The sequence below is a fragment of the Aquarana catesbeiana genome, linkage group LG06 (genome assembly GCF_042186555.1).
Source record: "Aquarana catesbeiana isolate 2022-GZ linkage group LG06, ASM4218655v1, whole genome shotgun sequence".
In the NCBI taxonomy this organism is placed as follows: Eukaryota; Metazoa; Chordata; class Amphibia; order Anura; family Ranidae; genus Aquarana; species Aquarana catesbeiana.
The window spans coordinates 129,847,465-129,867,661 of NC_133329.1; the positions used below are offsets into that span (position 1 = coordinate 129,847,465).

Below are 20,197 nucleotides of genomic sequence, written 5' to 3' on the forward strand. Positions count from 1 at the left end.
TATATAATATAAAACTGCATGCAGGGCATAGGACAAAGCACTGGGGACAAAAGGGATGTGAAATCATTTCATACAGTACTGTAATCTGTAAGATTACAGTACTGTATGTGTTATGATTTTTACTTTTTTTTTAATTTGCCGCCAGGCTCCGCCCCCGTGCGTCGCGCTGCTCGCAGGGAACGGAGCCTGGCACGGAGAGGCTTCGGAGGAGGACGGAGCCCTCGGACACTGCGGGTGACATCGCAGGATCCCGGGGACAAGGTAAGTAACGCCGCCCCGGGATCCTGCAATGCGATCCCGAGTGTGGCTCAGGGTTACCGCTAATGGGACTGAATTTTAACCCCGAGCCACACTCGGGAAAACCGCCAGGGAGGCTACAGAAATTTGGGGTATAGGAAAAACAAATATACATACATACCTAAATGCTGCAACATCAGTGTTATCCTGCAGCTGTCCTACACCATCTTACACTAAAAATTGCACAATCACATGACTACGGATTGATCAAGTCTCGGTCTTCTCAGAGTGGACAGCAGTGATTGTCAGTCATCAATCCCTGCTCTGCCTCTCCATTGCTCACTGGAGTGCCGGGCTAAAGATGGAGTGGGCACAGTTGGCTTTGTCCAGAGCCAGCTGTCAAACAGGCATCTGGGGGATACCAACAATAGGGTCAGGTTCCTTCCAGAGCTAAGAGCGGCTCTGTGATATCAGCTGACAGAAGGCTTTAGCTGATTCTGGCTCACAGAAGAGCAAAAGTAGGTGCACTCCTGTGACCCAGAAGAGAAGTATGGCCAAAAAAGCTTTGGCCATACTTCTGTTTTAAAGCCCAAGGTCACCTTTTTCAAATATTCTATCTGTAACATTTTTGCTGTACATATTTTATTTTCTCTATTTTACTCAAAGCAGAACTAAAGGCATGGTTATGCAGGAACCCAATAATTGTAAAATGTGCCACGTCCTAATTATGAAGCAATAATAAGGTTACCAGGAATCATGGACTTTTTAGGCACAAAAATATGAAAAATTACAAACCAACTTTATTGATACATCATTAAAACACTGAAATTAAAATCTAAAATCTAAAAAGCACACTCAATAAGGCAAGATATTTTTTAATTCCAGTGTCTAAGCCTTCCGGCTCAGAATAGCATATCCTTCCATTAATAGCTCAGTACAATACATGTCCAAATCATAGTGAAATGGTGGGTAATAATCACTGAATGCCATAATTAGCCATATGGGGCCATCTAATGTCTTTTACTTAACTGCTATAAAGGCTTCCTAGTTTGAAACTATTACAATGTAAGTGGCTTTGTATGTCGAATTTTAGTGCGAAGTAAGCAGCGTAAGCTAGTAAGGAAAAGCCAACCTCAGTATAACCGTGTGTCCTCATTTAATATTGTTACTAGGTCCTAATAAGACTACTATGATACGATAATTAAGTTGATGACATATCTTCATTGGTGAATGATAGCCCATATATACTGTGCCAATGTTATTCTAGCTACAGATCAATCTGATCGTTCATGCTTTTAAGTGACCCAAGGAAGTTCCCGAAGAAGCGGCTTTCTGGGAAACATGTCAGGCTGAGCTATTAATTGAAGGATATACTGTTCAGTCGGAAGGCTTAGAAACTGAAATTAATAAATATCTTGCCTTATTAAGGGTGCTTTTTAGACTTTTTCACTGAGTTCAGTGTTTTAATGATGTATCAATAAAGTTGGTTTTTAATTTTTTCATATATTTGTGTTTGTGTGCCTGTAAACACCCATGATTCCTGGTAACCTTATTATAGTGTGCCCTTTGGAAGATTTCCCCTCTACTACTGTTCTGAGGACAACCCCAATTTTGGGATTTTCTTTCATTTTCAATGATAACAGTAAACATGAAAAATAGTAGGGTGAATATCCCTAATGGGGGCACAGATAATGATAAAAAACCCGACAGGTGTTCTAATCCCTCTCTGCTCTAAAGCAAAAGAAAAAAAGGTTTTGCCTTTAGTTATACCTTAAAAGCAATTTGTAAAGTGATAAAATATCTGACTATCATAGCTGAACCCTTCACAAATGCTAGTTTCCTGGCTATCATCCTGACCCAGTGGCTTCAATAATAATTTAAGTCAACAGTTAACAAGTATTCAGATCAGGATTTTTGATTTGACTTGCTATATCATTGTTCTGTGGCTTAGTACGTATTGATAATTACATGATTCTGCCCCAATAGTCTTCGGTAGCACTCCCTAAAGACACACATAGATGAATGCATACATTAGTTAAAAGTCTCCCATTCCTTCCAAGCAATAATCTGATGTTGGTACGTCAACGACAGGCACCAAAAACTGTTTTCAGGGGACAAAGCAGTTGGACAAGTTAGAAAATCTTGTTTGATTACTATCTTCTGCTGTATAACAGTGACCGTAAACGTTGCATTCTGAGTGTACATTCTGTGTATGATATCTTTATTTATTTTTTTAAAAACCATAATATAAGGAAAAGCATAAATAATTCATTCAGTTTGTATCCAATGTGCTGGCCCTTCAATTTTTATGTAGTTGGTGGTAGAGCTAAAGGAAATTTTAGAATCAAATTGTATACTGTATGGCCAGCTTAAAGCTGAACTAAAGTCAACAATAACTACCTTAGTTCCAACGTTCTGAGGCCCATGAAGTACCTCACCAGCATCTTCTTCCCAGTTTCTTCTGATTGCTGATCTTGATTGGCTTGTGCAGGATGATGGTTAAAGTGAAATGTTTTGCTCAAGGTTGCTCAAGAAATTATGCTCTCTTCCACCCTCTTGTGACAGCACTGGTTCAATCACCAAGCATCGGCATTGTCGCTTAAAAGGAAAAGAAGGAATTCATGTGCCCCTAATATGTTGATCTAGGTGTACAGGGTATTTATTTGGTTATGGTGCCATAGCGCAGCTTTTCTTTAACTCGAATGACCCGCACCCTGACTTTGCCTGACTCCTATTGCTTACATGTTGCCTTTGTACCCTTATAGCACAAGTGTAAAGACTGAAAAGAATTACTGACAATTATTAGACTGTACTAGCATATAGCAGAAGATCTGTCTGTGGCTGTGATTAGGTATAACAATGATGTCATGGCACAGTGGGAGAAGCCCCCATTGCTCCAACTGAGGGTGACAATGACATTTAACAGCAGAAAGGAGGTGACCAATATGACACACTGGAAAGAACACTGTACTCTTGCAGTATATTCACTTGTACTGTAAATTGAAACAGAGGTTCCTATGATAAATACCCATAATTTGAGACTTTTGTTGTTCTGATTGCAACCTACTGCTCTCCCTTCCATGTCTGCAGTCCATTCCTTAGTGGGCAAGTGTGGTGTTGTATTTTACATCCATGTACATGTTGACATCTGCATCCCTTGGTGAACCCTATTGTAACAGATGGCAGCACCGGGATGTACAAAACAGACTACAGTAATAAGGAGAGCCAGCAAAACTGTAATCCTTGAAGTGACGTTTATTGGTACATCAGAGTGACAATAAAACAATAAAGCTGATGCGTTTCGGCAATAGCCTTAGTCGTAGCTAAGGCTATTGCCTTAGCTAACAAAGCAGACTACAAACAGAATCTGAACCCAGTGACGTAGCATTGGTGGAGCAACAGAGGCGGTTGCCCTGGGTTCAAAATTCTTGGGGCTGAAAAATTAATGAGGATTTGGGGGTTAGAAAAGGCAGGAGATTTCTCTATGCGTGTTCCATCCAGGTCCAGTCAGTGGCACGCTCCCTCCTTTCTCTCTTCCTTTTAGGTTGTGTGGGTGGGTCTAGGTTAGAGTGGGCAGAGTTGAGGAGAGCTAGTGGCATGTTCCCACTAAAGCCTAGTACTCACTACTAGTTTTTTTCTTGTTCAACCTTGTTCAATGAAAAAAACCTGACAGCTCAGTTCGGAGCCGCTGCACTAAGAATCTGATGTTAATACTGTGGTCTCCCCTGCTGTTCTATTGTGTTCTGACCTGGGGACGGCCCCCCGCCAGAACACTCGTCAGCGATCTCAGTCTTTGGCCAAGAGTGCTAATTGGGAGCTGGCTGGAAGACCTTTTTCGGTCATGCCCCTTTCACAAAAGCCAGCTGAATGGTCGGCTGCAGTTGGACCGGCTGTAGTGCACATGGGCCAAATGTCGGCCGATTCTATTGAACCGGCCGATGCCGCTCGACATTCAACCCGTGTGTATGGGGCTTAAGTGTGTGGCACTGTGCTGCTTGGGGCAGTTCAGGATGTCTCTGATCTCTCTTCTACTTTCTCTCCTCCATCTTCCCTTGGGTCATTGCCAACAGGCATGCTGTGCACCTAGGGATAAGGGTGGTTATATGGAGTTAGGGTGCACAATAAGGGGGTGTAAGGTCTGGGGTACACACTGAAGGGGGTGTATCGAGTTGAGGGGTGCTCAAATTGGAGGGTGCATATAGTTACAGAGTTAGATAGTAGGTAAGTTTGAATAAAGACAGCAGTCCATTGAGTTCAACCTGTGTAGGCATATGTGAGTCAGTGTAGATAATCATTTCCCATATCCCTGCATTGTGTTCTTTAAGATGCATGTCCAGGAGTCTTTTAAAAATATCAATACTCCCCGCTGACATCACCACCATATATATACAGTATCTCACAAAAGTGAGTACACCCCTCACATTTTTGTAAATATTTTATTATATCTTTTCATGTGACAACACTGAAGAAATTATACTTTGCTACAATGTAAAGTAGTGAGTGTACAGCTTGTATAACAGTGTAAATTTGCTGTCCCCTCAAAATAACTCAACACACAGCCATTAATGGCTAAACCATTGGCAACAAAAGTGAGTACACCCCTAAGTGAAAATGTCCAAATTGGGCCCAATTAGTCATTTTCCTTCCCCGGTGTCATGTGACTCTTTAGTGTTACAAGGTCTCAGGTGTGAATGGGGAACAGGTGTGTTAAATTTTGTGTTATCTCTCTCACTCTCTCATACTGGTCACTGGAAGTTCAACATGGCACCTCATGGCAAAGAACTCTCTGAGGATCTGAAAAAAAGAATTGTTGCTCTACATAAAGATGGCCTAGGCTATAAGAAGATTGCCAAGACCCTGAAGCTGAGCTGCAGCACAGTGGCCAAGACCATACAGTGGTTCAACAGTGCACGTGCTCAGCGTCATATCCAGAGGATGTCTTCAGGAAATAGACATATGAGTGCTGCCAGCATTGCTGCAGAGTTTGAAGGGGTGGGGGGTCAGCCTGTCAGTGCTCAGGCCATACGTCGCACACTGCATCAAATTGGTCTGCATGGTTGTCGTCCCAGAAGGAAGCCTCTTCTAAAGGTGATGCACAAGAAAGCCTGCAAACAGTTTGCTGAAGACAAGCAGATCAAGGACATGGATTATTGGAATCATGTCCTAAGGTCTTATGAGACCAAGGAAAAATGATTTGGTTCAGATAGTGTCAAGTGCGTGTGGCGGTAACCAGGTGAGGAGTACAAAGACAAGCGTGTCTTGCCTACAGTCAAGCATGGTGGTGGGAGTGTCATGGTCTGGGGATGCATGAGTGCTGCCAGCACTGGGGAGCTAAAGTTCATTGAGGGAACCATGAATGCCAACATGTAATGTGACATACTGAAGCCGAGCATGATCCCCTCCCTTCGGAGACTGGGCCGCAGGGCAGTATTCCAACATGATAATGACCACAAACACACCTCCAAGACCACCACTGCCTTGCTAAAGAAGCTGAGGCTAAAGGTGATGGACTGGTCAAGCATGTCTCTAGACCTAAACCCTGTTGAGCATCTGTGGTGCATCCTCAAATGAAAGGTGGAGGAGCACAAGGTCTCTAACATCCATAAGCTCCATGATGTCATCATGGGGGAGTTGAAGAGGACTCCAGTGGCAACCTGTGAAGCTCTGGTGAACTCCATGCCCAAGAGGGTTAAGAAAATAATGGTGGCCATACAAAATATTGACACTTTGGACCCAATTTGGACATTTTCACTTAGGGGTGTACTCACTTTTGTTGCCAGCAGTTTAGACATTATGGCTGTGTGTTATTTTGAGGGGACAGCAAATTTACACTGTTATACAAGCTGTACACTCACTACTTTACGTTGTAGCAAAGTGTCATTGTAGCAGTGTTGTCACATGAAAAGATATAATAAAATATTTACAAAAATGTGAGGGGTGTACTCACTTTTGTGAGATACTGTATATATTCTGGTGGAAGGGACTCCTTCCTCTAGGCACTGGAAACCCACACAACACCTCTGTCTGAACCACAAGAATTGAACATTATTGTACAATTTTCTAGGTTTAAGATTCACGGTCAGTATTCTGCAGTCTGTCAGTGTAAACATAATTTACAGTACTTGTGTTCTTCATTTCCTTTTAGTAAATTTGTCCCAGTGCATTGATGTAATATGCAGATATAATATAAAATGTGTGTTTTCTTAAAAAAAAGTTATTATGTTTCTCTCGTGTATCTAATGTGCCACAGGACTAATATGTTTTATTAGCAAACATAGTACATTTGGGAGATTGGCACAGATTGAATCATTTCAGGAGACACATAAGCCACCATCTTTCAATAAATGAACTCTATTAAAAAAAAACAAGATGTCCACTAAGCTCTCAAAAATAGCTGCAAAATGTAGCCACATTCCAGCTTTAAAAATACAACAATCTGTATGCTAAATGGCATTGTATGCAATGTGGTTTACACAGCACACAAAATGGGAAGATGTCACTGTTATGCTGTATCTGCTTTTCTTCTTTCTTTTCTTTCAATCTTTCTTTCTTTCTTTCTTTCTTTCTTTCTTTCTTTCTTTCTTTCTTTCTTTCTTTCTTTCTTTCTTTCTTTCTTTCTTTCTTTCTTTCTCTCTTTCTTTCTTTCTTTCTTTCTTTCTTTCTTTCTTTCTTTCTTTCTTTCTTTCTTTCTTTTTTTTTTTATTTTTTTTTATTAATCATTAAAACTGGTAGATATATGAATGTATTACAGCTCTTCTGAGAAATTAGGCAATCAAATTCATTTTTCTTTCTCTTTTTTTCTGTCTTTTCTTCTCATTTCTTTTGCTATACCTTTTTCTTTTGTCTTCAGCTTCTTACCACGAATATTATTGAGCACTTGTTTTTTGGGGGTCTCCTGATTTTGCACTGCATATATGCATGTTGGGCTGCACTAAGGACAATATCCTCGTCCATTTCCCTGCAATTACCCTCATTAATTTCAATGTTGTTTACTGTACTCCTATACTTTTGTTTATCTTCTTCTGCTTTGTTGCGGATATCGACCCCCTTTGAGAATTTTCATTCTAAGATATATTTATTGCTCCATTTATAATTTTCATGTGTATTTGAACTCACTCAGTCTGAGTGACTGTTTATGTATGTAACCGTCTAAAAATGTGTTAATAAAAATATATTCAACCATAAAACTGGTAGATAATGATTTATATTAACAGTTATTATTGTGTTTTGTGCTTATTTAATATTTTGTTTTCAGCAATTACCCAGTGACAAATCTTTTTCACACTCATGATTATCCAGTTAAGCAGCAAAGTGAACAGTGCCAGAGGCGTAACTAGAACCTTCAGGGCCCTGGTGCAAGAAACCATGATGGGCCCCCCTGCCCCCCTTTCATCCGAGCCCCAGGCTTCCAATTTTGGGAGGGTGTCCATGGACATCCTCCCAGAACCCTGCTTCCCGCATGCCCCCTAGGACGTGCATCCAGCAAAATCACAGCGGCCCTTTAACATGTGATCAGCTGATCACATGTAAACAGACTTGCCAGTTATTCGCAGCCCTTTCCTCCCATGCTGTGTCTGTGTGAGGAAAGGACTGCCGTTAACTGTCAATAATGTCAGTAAATAGTTTACACTGATAATCAGTGCCCCAATCATCAGTGCCATCTATTAGTGCTCATTAATGCCGCCTATTAGTGCCCATCAATGCTGCCTATCAGTGCTCATCAATGCCGCCTATCGGTGCCCATCAATTCCACCTACAAGTGTTACCTATCAGTACTCATTAAAGGCACCTATTCGTGCCCATCAATTCTGCCTATCAGCACCACCTATCAGTGCTTGTTAATGCCGCCTAACAGCGTCCATCAGTGCCACCTATCAGTACTCTTCAATGCTGCCAATCAGTGCCATCTATCAGTGCTCATCAATTCTGCCTATCAGTGTTCCTCAGTGCCCATCAGTGCAGTCTATGAGTTCTGCCTATCATTGTTTATCAATGCCCATCCGTGCCACCTATCAGTGCAGCCTATCAGTGCACATTAGTGCCTCCTATCAGTGCTACCTATCAGTGCTCATCAATGTGGCCTATCTGTGCCCATTAATGCCTCCTATCAGTGCCCATCAATGCCTCCTATCAGTGCGCATCGATGCCTCTTATCAGTGCCCATCAATGCCTCCTTTCAGTGCCCATCAATGCCTCTTATCAGTACCCATCAGTGCCTCCTATCAGTGCTCATTGGTGCCTCTTATCAGTGCCCATCAGTGCCTCCTATCAGTGTCCATCAGTGCCTTCTATCAGTGCCCATTGGTGCTCATCAGTGCCTTCTCTCAGTGTTTGTCAGTGCCTTCTGTCAGTGTCCATCAGTGCCTTCTATCAGTGCTCATCAGTGCCTTCTATCAGTGCTCATCAGTGCCTTCTATCAGTGTCCATCAGTGCCTTCTATCAGTGTCCATTAGTGCCTTCTATCAGTGTTTATCAGTGCCTTCTATCAGTGTCCATCAGTGCCTTCCATTAGTGTCCGTCAGTGCCTTCTAACAGTGTCCATCAGTGCCATCTGCCTTCTCAGGACAGCACAGCTCTGAGCGGAGAGTGTGTTTCTCATGGAACAGCAGCACAGAGACGTAATTGACAGTTCTATCCCCCCTCTGTCTGTCCTCTCTCGCATGGGATGACAGAGGACACAGCTGATCTGCTCCCCGTGCTCCACGGGAAATGTAAGCTTGTTAGCTTCACACTTGACTGCCCGCGGAGCACACAGGAGAGGGGAGGGGGGAGAAGGGGGAGCAGGTCAGCTGTGTCCTCTCTCATCCCAAGCGAGAGAGGACGGAAGGAGGGGGGATAGAACTGTCAATGCCGGCTCTGTGCTGCTGTTCCATGAGAGGCACGCTCTCTACTCAGAGCCGTGTGAATAGTAACCTCGCTGGAGCCCCCCTACAGTGATGGAATGCCAGGGCCCCCGTCGCAAGTGCGACTGTTGCGACCCTGGTAATTCCGCCACTGAACAGTGCAGTTTAGCCCTAAATTTGTTTACGGTTTCTGTTTTCCCCCATTTTAAAGGGACACATTTTCTTGGTCGCCCAAGCCCCTTTACCCCTCCCTTTTCTTACATTGTTTCTTCTTTTGGGTCCTGTATATAAAAATCTACAAATACATTAACTACCAAAATTGTTTGATGTTGCTCAAACCGTTTTTAGATCAGCCTTCTCAAGCAGGGTTCTGTTGTATCCTAGGGTTTCTGCTCAGGGTTGCTAGAGGTCAACACATCCCCAGGTTTGAAGATTTTTTGTGGACTCTGGTTATATGTATGCTTCAACCACCTTTTTTACCAACTTGTGGTCATTGTGAAGGGATCTCACTTTGTCTACTGGACTTTTTATTCAATTTTTCATTACTGAGAAATTGAGAATGTAGCAGAAGGGGTGGGACTAAACAGCCAGTAGATCTTGCTAGTGGAGTCATCAGAAGTATAAGAAACAAGCTTTTGGGGAATTCATATGCCATCCATCCAAATGTTAAAAAACAGTCAGTATCGTTAAAAACAGTCATCGTTAAACAAAATCATTTTGGAATTTTAGAGCGTGAAATTTCTAATATACAGTCTGTAAAAAAATGCTTGTTTAAGAAGAAATCCCACAAGTAGACATTGCACATAAATTTATTGCACATTTTGGATGATGACACAAAGCAGACTTGAGACAAAGGCAATTGGCTCTGAAAATGTCATCCCGTATTTACTGATCTGCTTCCTTCATAAGAACTGTCGACATGAAGGAAACAAATGGCAGCTTACAGTCAGCTGCACAGGATAATAGGACAGCCAACGTCTATCTCTTGGCTTTGTAGTATTTTTAGCTGTGTGGTCTTGTGTTCCTGCATCTCTGATCCATACTAAAAAAAAATCTTGTTTGTGTCTGCAGGTTTTTGGAATGAGTGAGAGCGACCATGATTTCATTCTGATACGTGTCAAAGATTCAAAGGTAAAGGACTTGTTCCATCAACCTTACGTTCTTGAGTAATATTACATCCAGAAACCTGATAATGCGGCAAAAAAATTGCAGTAAAATTAGGAAAGGCTTAAAGAGACCTTGTCACCAACTTTGCAGGTAAAATCACAGATAGATAGAGTATTTTAAATGCTTACTTACCCATACACATTTGTTATTGATTTCCAGTGTGCTTCTGAATTTGCCATCAAATTTGATTACTTCAGGAAGAGCCAGTTCCCTAGCAAAGCACCCCTCCCAACATTCTTGCCAACAGAAGCCAAACATCATCTGCATCCAATCACATGCAAGCACTATTCACCCATTCTGACAGCTGCCAGTTCGGCAGTCAAAATACAATAATTGGCAGGGGAGATTCGTTGAGCCGTGCTGTTGATTGTGGAAGGAGGAATGGATTTCTTTCATTCAACCAGAAGTCTGAATAAAATACATATTTGAGTGTATGGCCATACCCCCCATCAGGTGCTTTCTCACACTGGGGGTTATTTACTAAAGGCAAATCCACTTTGCACTGAAAGTGCACTTGGAAGTGCAGTCACTCTAAATCTAAGGGGTACATCTGAAATGAGTGGAAGCTCTGCTGATTTTATCATCCAATCATGTGCAAGCTAAAATGCTGTTTTTTATTTTCCTTGCATGTCCCCCTCGGATCTACAGCAACTTTCCTTCCAAGTGCACTTTCAGTGCAAAGTGGATTTTTCTTTAGTAAATAACCCCCATAGACTTGTATTGCAGCGAAAGAGGGTGGTGTCTACCAAGGTCTGGTATTGATTGCTAAGAGCATTGGGTTTAACTGTTGGTGCCTATTGGACTGCATGGTCATATTTGGACCCGCTTCACAACTGATGTAACTTGAAGGTGGAGGAAAAACTATGAAAATGGGGATGGTTAGTGCAAAGTATATCTGATGAAATATCTATTTCTGTGACTGGTATTGTATAAAAAAAGTGTTTAGCAAGAGTCTAGCATGAATTTCTTATTGTTATGGTGGTTCATCGGGTCAGAGGCACAAACTGTTATGAATGATAATAATATTACCACCATTAAAATTGAATCACTGGACTTTCATAGGGCTGTAACCTTGAAGATTTTTTTAACACACCAGTGCTCATTAAAAATGGAAATATTGAGACTGGAAAGAGTGAAATGATTCTGTATGGTTACATATCAAAATACCTGTCTTTAAGATATAAAATCCAATACACTTGAAAAAAGCATAGCATTATGGTGGGCTAAAGGTCCCATACAGTATATAAAGCAATGGTATGGTCTGGTTTAAAAATGGGGGGGGGGGGGACACATTTCTAAAGCACAATGCTACACTTTACAAATGGGCATTGCACTCAAGCAAGTGACGCACTGTTCAAATTAATGAAATAACAAAAGAAACAAGGAGCGAGGAGAACCTGGTAATGTGACCTGTCAGTATCCATCATTAGTTTAAAAACTATTAGATAAGCACCGCAACATACAGGGATATACAATGTAATACTGGCATATAATCACACACATAGGTTGGACTTGATGGACTTGTGTCTTTTTTTCAACCTCACTTACTATGTGATTCCATGTTCTGTGGGTGATCAAATATAGTGAATGTGGGGTCCTGGGTTTAGTAACACTTTAAATTAGGACCCATTGACAGTAGTTGCATGCTAATACACCCTGTTTAGTGGGCTGTTGTGTGGGGGGGGCAGTGCCATGTGTCATTGCATTGCACTTTTTAATTTAGTTTTTTTATTAATGTTATTGAGAGTGTACAATGTTACACTCAAATCAAGGTTACATAGACAGGGTTGTTGTTAGAAATCATGGGACCTTACATCACCCCCTGTAAATTACATTAAAATCATTATTAGCGGAAACAAACACAAAATACCTTACGAAATTTCTGTTAAATCTAAAGGATAAAACTGTATTGACTTGATAAATACAATTCTGTGTGTAAATAAGGTCTTGGGGCTTATTTACATGGGTTTGTAAAGTGTACATTAGTGTTTTTTTTGTTTTTTTGGCCGGAGCTATGTGTAGGCAGGCTGTTACGCTATAGGGACACAGTGGCTCTACGAACACAGCTGCAGGTCACAATTTGACAGGCATGTGGATGCAGGTGTACGGCCCCAAACACAGACAGTGTGCATTTAGGGCCAATCACTAACACTTGCACACCTGTGAAATTAGGCCCTGCGAATGTGTTCATACATCCACTGCTTCCTCATAGGGTAGCAGGCGGCTGCAGCTGCACAAACAAACTGCTCATTAAAACTGTATATGCCAGAGAACCCATGTGAATGAGCCTTTAGTGCCAGTGCATACCACATGCAGTCCAGTGCTTTTTTTTCTGCATCAAAAATGCATGCAAAGTAGGTTATATGGTTTTCAGTGACATAGTTCACACCAGTGCGGTCAGTTCCAGGGCTTTCCAGTTCCAGAAAAAAGTAGAACATGCAGCATTTTTCCTGCACTGGACTGTACTGGAACGTGGTAAAACGCATAAAAAAAAGCATCAGAATGCACTGGAGCACATCCAAATCGCACCAGACCTCAGTACAGTGAAAAAAAACTGATAAAAAGCATCTAGAATGCATCCAGAAATGCATCAAAAATGCACCAAAAACATGTTAAAAACACGCATGCAGAAACAGATCCGGAACAGATCCGGAGTGCGTTTTTGTGGTGTGAACGAGCCCTACATTTTTAAACTTTTTTTTAGTTTATTTTTTTTACAATTTTGATATTATTTTTTAAAATTATTTATCTATTTTTTTCACAACAGTGGGGCCGGCTTTGGTGAAATATGAGGGGTATAGACCCCTGATGGCTCACTTTTTCACTTTTTTTCACAATGTTATGTAGTCCTAACACCCTCCCTTTCTTAAGGTAACAATTCTGCTCAGTATACTTGTCACCCTAGGACAGGAATCATGTTAATGGCAGGAGAACAAGGTTCAAGTGTTACTAAACCCACAACAGTAAAATCAGTCTGTATAGTCACTGTTCTATGAGAATGTTTATGGATGGCAGAGGTATATTTCTCTGACTTATCACATACATGTATCTTTAACTGGCTTTCGAGGATAGGCTGTTCTATCCTGATGGTTAACACTAGTTGTCTGTCAGTCTAAAGTATTTTTTTTTGTCCAACTGGAGTGCATATGTTCTGGATTGTATAATGACAAATATATTTTGTTCAATAACGCTTTATTGAGATAAAAGAAAAAAATCAGTCTGTATATGCAGTAATGCATGCTTGTTATGTTACATGCACACACTGTGGAGCCTAAGGGGTTAATCCTCAGCATTGTGTATAAAGGCTGTTTGATCCTGTCTTCTCTGAACCTCTCCTCCTTCCACTGTCCCCAATATACTTCCTGATAATACAGAGGGTAGGGGACAAGCTACACATGCTCAGTTTGGTGTGTATTGCTAGAGAGTATTTTTTTTTTCTTGGGAGAGTGCATGTGATGAGCACAGGGCCAATCAGCACTGTCCAGATAGAGGGTCCTGTATCCTGATAGGACAGTCAGTGCAGAATGAAAACTCATCCTACAAGCTTTAACCAGACACTCACAGAAGTCACAAGACTGCTATATACTGCTGATGAGAAAAGGTATTTAGCAGTTTATATTTACTAAAACTATTGCATTTCCATGTTCTGTGTATGACCAGAGGAAAGGAAAAAAGCGTGAAAATAGAATACTAATGCAGCTACCACATCTAAGGACTGGTAGGCTGCAATACTATCATTTTATTTTGGCAGATACACTTTAAGCAGGTATTAAAACTGTAAGACACTGCAGGTACCACATTGTGGTCTGAATTTGATAACTGAAACATTTGCTTTCTCTATTGGATAGCAGTATCTGCACTGTGCTATAAATAGGCCACTAAAGATGGTTTAAAAATTGAAAGGTAAAACTGACAGATCAGAGAGAGTCATTAAGCCTGTTAGAGTAGGCAGAGGTATTCTGCACATGTTGTTCTCTCTGTTTAGGGCTAAGAGTACTAAATACATCTATCATGGTAAACACTTGAATAGGTCAAGGAGATCATAGCTTATGTTTACCAGCAGTAACATAGCACAATGTACAGAGCAGTAACATTAATGAGGTTGGAACGCAGAATTTTCTTTTTATATTTCTTTCCTGTTTTTTGTACAGATCATGAATGTTTTTTTTAGGGTCATGTCTATTTATATGAATTATTTTTCAGTTTTTCACTTATACACTGCCTGCAAATAAGTTGTAAAGTGGAATTTCTGCCAAGTACATCTTTGAAATATGTAATATATGTAAAAAACATATAAAGGTGCAGCGTTAAAAAACATAAAAAAGAGAGTCCTTGTCAGTGGCTCATTTAAAAAATCAAGGTAGAGTCCAGAACAAAAAATCTTGTGAAAGATCTTCCACCAACAATTAATTGATACATGTATAATATGTGAACTGTTTTCAGTTTCACTAAATTTCACTAAATGTTTATTGAAGTATGTCAGAAGACAGATAGTACTTTGAAAGAGTATATACAGTGGGGACGGAAAGTATTCAGACCTCCTTAAATTTTTCAGTCTTTGTTATAATGCAGCCATTTACTAAAATCATTTAAGTTCATTTTTTCCACATTACTGTACACACAGCACCCCATATTGGCAGAAAAACACAGAACTGTTGACATTTTTGCAGATTTATTAAAAAAGAAAAACTGAAATATCACATGGTCCTAAGTATTCAGACCCTTTGCTGTGACACTCATATATTTAACACAGGTGCTGTCCATTTCTTCTGATCATCCTTGAGATGGTTCTACACCTTCATTTGAGTCCAGCTATGTTTGATTATACTGATTGGACTTGATTAGGAAAGCCACACACCTGTATATATTAGACCTTACAGCTCACAGTGCATGTCAGAGCAAATGAGAATCATGAGGTCAAAGGAACTGCCTGAAGAGCTCAGAAACAGAATTGTGGCAAGGCACAGATCTGGCCAAGGTTACAAAAAAATTCTGCTGCACTTAAGGTTCCTAAGAGCACAGGGGTCTCCATTAACCTTAAATGGAAGACCTTTGGGATGACCAGAACCCTTCGTAGAGCTGGCCGTCCGGCCAAACTGAGCTTTTGGAGAGAAGAGCCTTGGTAAGAGAGGTAAAGCAGAGATCTAAAGATCACTGTGACTGAGCTCCAGAGATGCAGTCGGGAGATGGGAGAAAGATGTAGAAAGTCAACCATCACTGCAGCTCTCCACCAGTCGGGGCTTTATGGCATAGTGGCCCGACGGAAGCCTCTCCTCAGTGCAAGACACATGAAAGCACGCATGGAGTTTGCTAAAAAACACCTGAAGGACTCCAAGATGGTGAGGAATAAGATTCTTTGGTCTGATGAGACCAAGATAGAACTTTTTGGCCTTAATTCTAAGCGGTATGTGTGGAGAAAACCAGGCACTGCTCATCACCTGTTCAATACAGTCCCAACAGTGAAGCATGGTGGTTGCAGCATCATGCTGTGGGCGTGTTTTTTAGCTGCAGGGATAGGACTACTGGTTGCAATTGAGGGAAAAATGAATGCGGCCAAGTACAGGGATATCCTGGACGGAAACCTTCTCCAGAGTGCTCAGGACCTCAGACTAGGCCGAAGGTTTACTTTCCAACAAGAAAATGACCCTAAGCACACAGCTAAAATAACGAAGGAGTGGCTTCACAACAACTCCGTTACTGTTCTTGAATGGCCCAGCCAGTGGGAGCGGGAATTAGGGTCACACTGTAGTAAACCCAGGTTGGATAAAATATTGAATTTGGCACACTTAGCTGCACGTGACACGAGGAGAGTTGAAACTCACTTTAAGTGTTTAGCAAGATGGTATGCCACCCCAGACAAGTTAAACAAAATGGAAAGTACTAAATCGGAGTTATGCTGGAGGGGGTGTAGTAGAGTGGGAACAATGGCCCACATATGGTGGGAGTGTCCCCAAATAACTGGGAAAATATCATAATATTGGTTAAGGAAATTACAGGGGAGGTCATAGCGGAAGATCCGTGGGAATGTTTGTTCCACGGTACGGCAAAGTTGTTGAAGGGGTACCGCTCCTCAATAGTTCCTATATTGCTGGACGCAGCCAAAAAGCAGATAGCAATGAAATGGCGGGACCCGGCTTGCCCAAATATCCGCGATTGGCTCTTCTTTATCAACGAGGTGTACAATGTGGAAAGTATTGACAGTGCAGGAGGGGTTCCGGAGGAGGGAGAGGTTTGGGCGGGCAAATGGGTAGGATGGCAAAATTATAAAAAGACCTGGAGTTACTTAGAGGAGGTCACAAAAGTAGCATAAAGGGTGTAGAGCTAGATAATAATGTGGGGATCTGAGGTGTAAGAAGTCCCCTTTATAACTTATCTGCAGGATTGGGGCGGGGAGGGTGGGGGGGATTGGGGGGGAGGGGGGGTGGGTTGAATGATTGTAATATGTTTTACTTTGTCTATGAACTATATAAGTTCGTGTCTTTTGTATTGGTTTAGGATTTGTATGGTAAAATATTAAATAAAGTATTAAAAAAAAAAAAAAATGGCCCAGCCAGAGCCCTGACTTGAACCCAATTGAGCATCTCTGGAGAGACCTAAAAATGGCTGTCCACCAACGTTTACCATCCAACCTGACAGAACTGGAGAGGATCTGCAAGGAAGAATGGCAGGGGATCCCCAAATCCAGGTGTGAAAAACTTGTTGCATCTTTCCCAAAAAGACTCATGGCTGTATTAGATCAAAAGGGTGCTTCTACTAAATACTGAGCAAAGGGTCTGAATACTTAGGACCATGTGATATTTCAGTTTTTCTTTTTTAATAAATCTCCAAAAATGTCAACAATTCTGTGTTTTTCTGTCAATATGGGGTGCTGTGTGTACATTAATGAGGAAAAAAATTAACTTAAATGATTTTAGAAAATGGCTGCAATATAACAAAGAGTGAAAAATGTAAGGGGGTCTGAATACTTTCCAGTCCCCACTGTATATATAGTATATATACTGTGCATCCGGAAAGTATTCAAAGTGCTTCACTTTTTGCACATTTTATTATGTTATTTTCCTCAAAATTCTACAAACAATACCCCATAATGACAACGTGAAAGAAGTTTGTTTGAAATATTTGCAAATGTATATGTACATAGATTTATATATGTATTCACAGCCTTTGCTCAATACTTTGTTGAAGCACCTTTGGCACCAATTACAGCCTCAAGTCTTTTTGAGTATGATGCTACAAAGCTTGCCATTTTTTTTGGGCAGTTTCTCCCATTCTTCTTTGCAGGACTTCTCAAGCTCCATCAGGTTGAATGGGGAGTATCAGTGCACATTAATTTTCAGATCTCTCCAGATATATTTAATCAGGTTCAAGTCTGGGCTCTGGCTGGGCCACTCAAGGACATTCATAGAGTTGTCTCGTAGCCACTCCTTTGTTATCTTGGCTGTGTGCTTAGGGTCATTGTCCTGTTGGAAGATGAACCTTCACTGCAGACTGAGGTCCAGAGCGCTCTGGAGCAGGTTTTCATCAAGGATGTCTCTGTACATTGCTGCATTCATCTTTCCCTTGATCCTGACTAGTCTCCCAGTTCCTGTCACTGAAAAACATCCCCACAGCATGATGCTGCCACCACCATGCTTCACTGTAGGGATGTTACTGGCCAGGGGATGAGCGGTGCCTGGTTTCCTTCAGACATGACGCTTGCCATTCAGGCTAAAGAGTTTGATCTTTGTTTCATCAGACCAGACAATTTTGTTTCTCATGGTCTGAGAGTCCTTCAGGTGCATTTGGGTAAACTCCAGATGGGCTGTCATGTGCCTTTCACTGAGGAGTGGCTTCCGTCTGGCCACTCTACCATACAGGCCTAATTGGTGGAGTGGTGCAGAGAGGGTTGTTCTTCTGGAAGGTTCTCCTGTCTCCACAGAGAAACGCTGGAGCTCTGTCAGAGTGACTGAGTTCTTGGTCACCTCCCTTACTAAGGCCCCTCTCCCCCAATCACTCAGTTTGGCCTGGCGGCCCGCTCTAGCAAGAGTGATGGTAGTTCCAAACTGCTTCCACTTATGGATGATAGAAGCCACTGTGCTCATTGGGACCTTCAATGCTGCAGAAATTTTTCTGTGCCCTTCCCCAGATCTGTGCCTCAATACAATCCTGTCTTGGAGGTCAGACATTAATGACTGTGTGTTGAGTTATTTTGAGGGGACAGCAAATTTACACTGTTATACAAGCTGTACACTCACTACTTTACATTGTAGCAAAGTGTAATTTCTTCAGTGTTGTCACATGAAAAGATATAATAAAATATTTACAAAAATGTAAGGGGTGTACTCATTTTTGTGAGATACTGTATATGTATATATATATATATATATATATATATATATATATATATATATATATATATATATACATATATATTATCCATGTTTAAACATAACAAAAGTTATGAACAGAGCAATGGGCTAATGATGTAGACGTGGTCTAAAATGATCTTGAAAGGATCCAGGTGGCTGGCAAGGTGCTGGCCAAAATGTGCTGTTAGATCTGATTCGATGGTTTAGTCTGCTGCCGAGAAGAAGACAAGTGGAGAAGTAACAGGACCTCCATGATAGGGAGGCAAAATAAAGTATAAGAGTGAGAAAACAGGAAGGGGAGGGGGGGGACACGGAAAAGGATAGTATTGCAGCTTACTGTGCCTTGGATGTGGTGGCTGCATTCGTTTTCATTTTTCAGCCATGTATGGGCAGGCTGTTTGTGCAGAAGCCGATCTACAACCAGCCGGGTTTTTCCCAAATAATCAGTGCCACGAGCTATAGCTGTATACAATATACAATAACTAAGCAGGAGTGATTCCCCCATCCACATTGAGTTTGTGGATGGGGGAATTGGATCTTTTTTTTTGTTCAACCTATTGGTTGAACGAAAAATAAAGAATAGTTAATGTATGAGGTGCCTTATCTGCTTTCTCAAGCTCTTGTATCTCACTAGAACTATGATAAAGAATTATCACGGTACTAAGTTCTTTTTTTTGTGTTCCCCAGCACTGTATTCACCCTATTCTCCTTCCTCTATCTTAAATTCCTGACACATATTAGAGTGATGTTAGCTGTGTCTGGCTCACATTGCTAACCTCCCATAAATGGGGTATATGGCGCAGTAACTGTTGTGTGTACATGTTTGTCTATACAGAACAGCAAAATGATCATAGAGTCCAATTGGAGCATTCAGGGTAACTTTCTGCTGATTTCAATGGACCAGATCCAGCACCTCTGTAGAGACTGAAGTATCTCTAGGTAAACAGATAAGAAGAACAGTATTGCGCAAACTGAGTGTAGTATATTAATAGATTTATTGTGGTGAAAAGACAAATGGCAACTCACATTGTGACAGTTAAAATCAGGCTTATCACATAGTAAGGGCTTCCGATGGAAAGTCTCACAACAACAGCAAACCTCAGACCAAGATAGGAGTACTGGGTGGATTGAAACACCTGCATGACCAAGACACCAGGGGGCACCAAACTAAGTGCAGCATTAATAGCACTGAAAACTACTTCTAAACAGCTTCCTCATCTAAGCTGTCATCCAGCCTGATGTCTTTCCAGGCTGAAAGTTTTTGAAAGAGGCTTCCCATCCCAGATGCATGAGCCGACCGTTTATGGATTACATACAAAAAGTGCCATTTCTTCAAGTATTTCTTAGTACTTTTAATGCTGCACTTAGTCTAGTGCCCCCTGGTGTGTTCTCTTGGTCCTGCAGGTGTATCCATCCACTCAGTACACCTATCTTGGTCTGAGGTTCCCTGTTGTTGTTAGACTGTCCATCGGAAGCCCTTACTATTTGATGACCCTGATTTTAACTGTCACAATGTCAGTTGCCATTTGTCTTTTTACCACAATAAATCTGTTAATATACTACACTCAGACTGCGCACTGCTGTTCTTCTTATCTAATTTAT

The 20,197-nt window shown here is 41.3% G+C and overlaps 1 protein-coding gene across 2 annotated transcripts in view; it reads left to right on the forward strand.

Moving 5' to 3' along the window:
* Positions 1 to 20,197, forward strand: part of BAIAP3 (BAI1 associated protein 3) — a 597,572-nt gene that overhangs the window by 314,236 nt on the left and 263,139 nt on the right. For both annotated transcript variants that reach the window (XM_073636787.1, XM_073636789.1), the window contains one exon: positions 10,152 to 10,211. In XM_073636787.1, the coding sequence (XP_073492888.1) occupies positions 10,152 to 10,211 (60 nt within the window). The remainder of the gene's footprint in view (positions 1 to 10,151; positions 10,212 to 20,197) is intronic.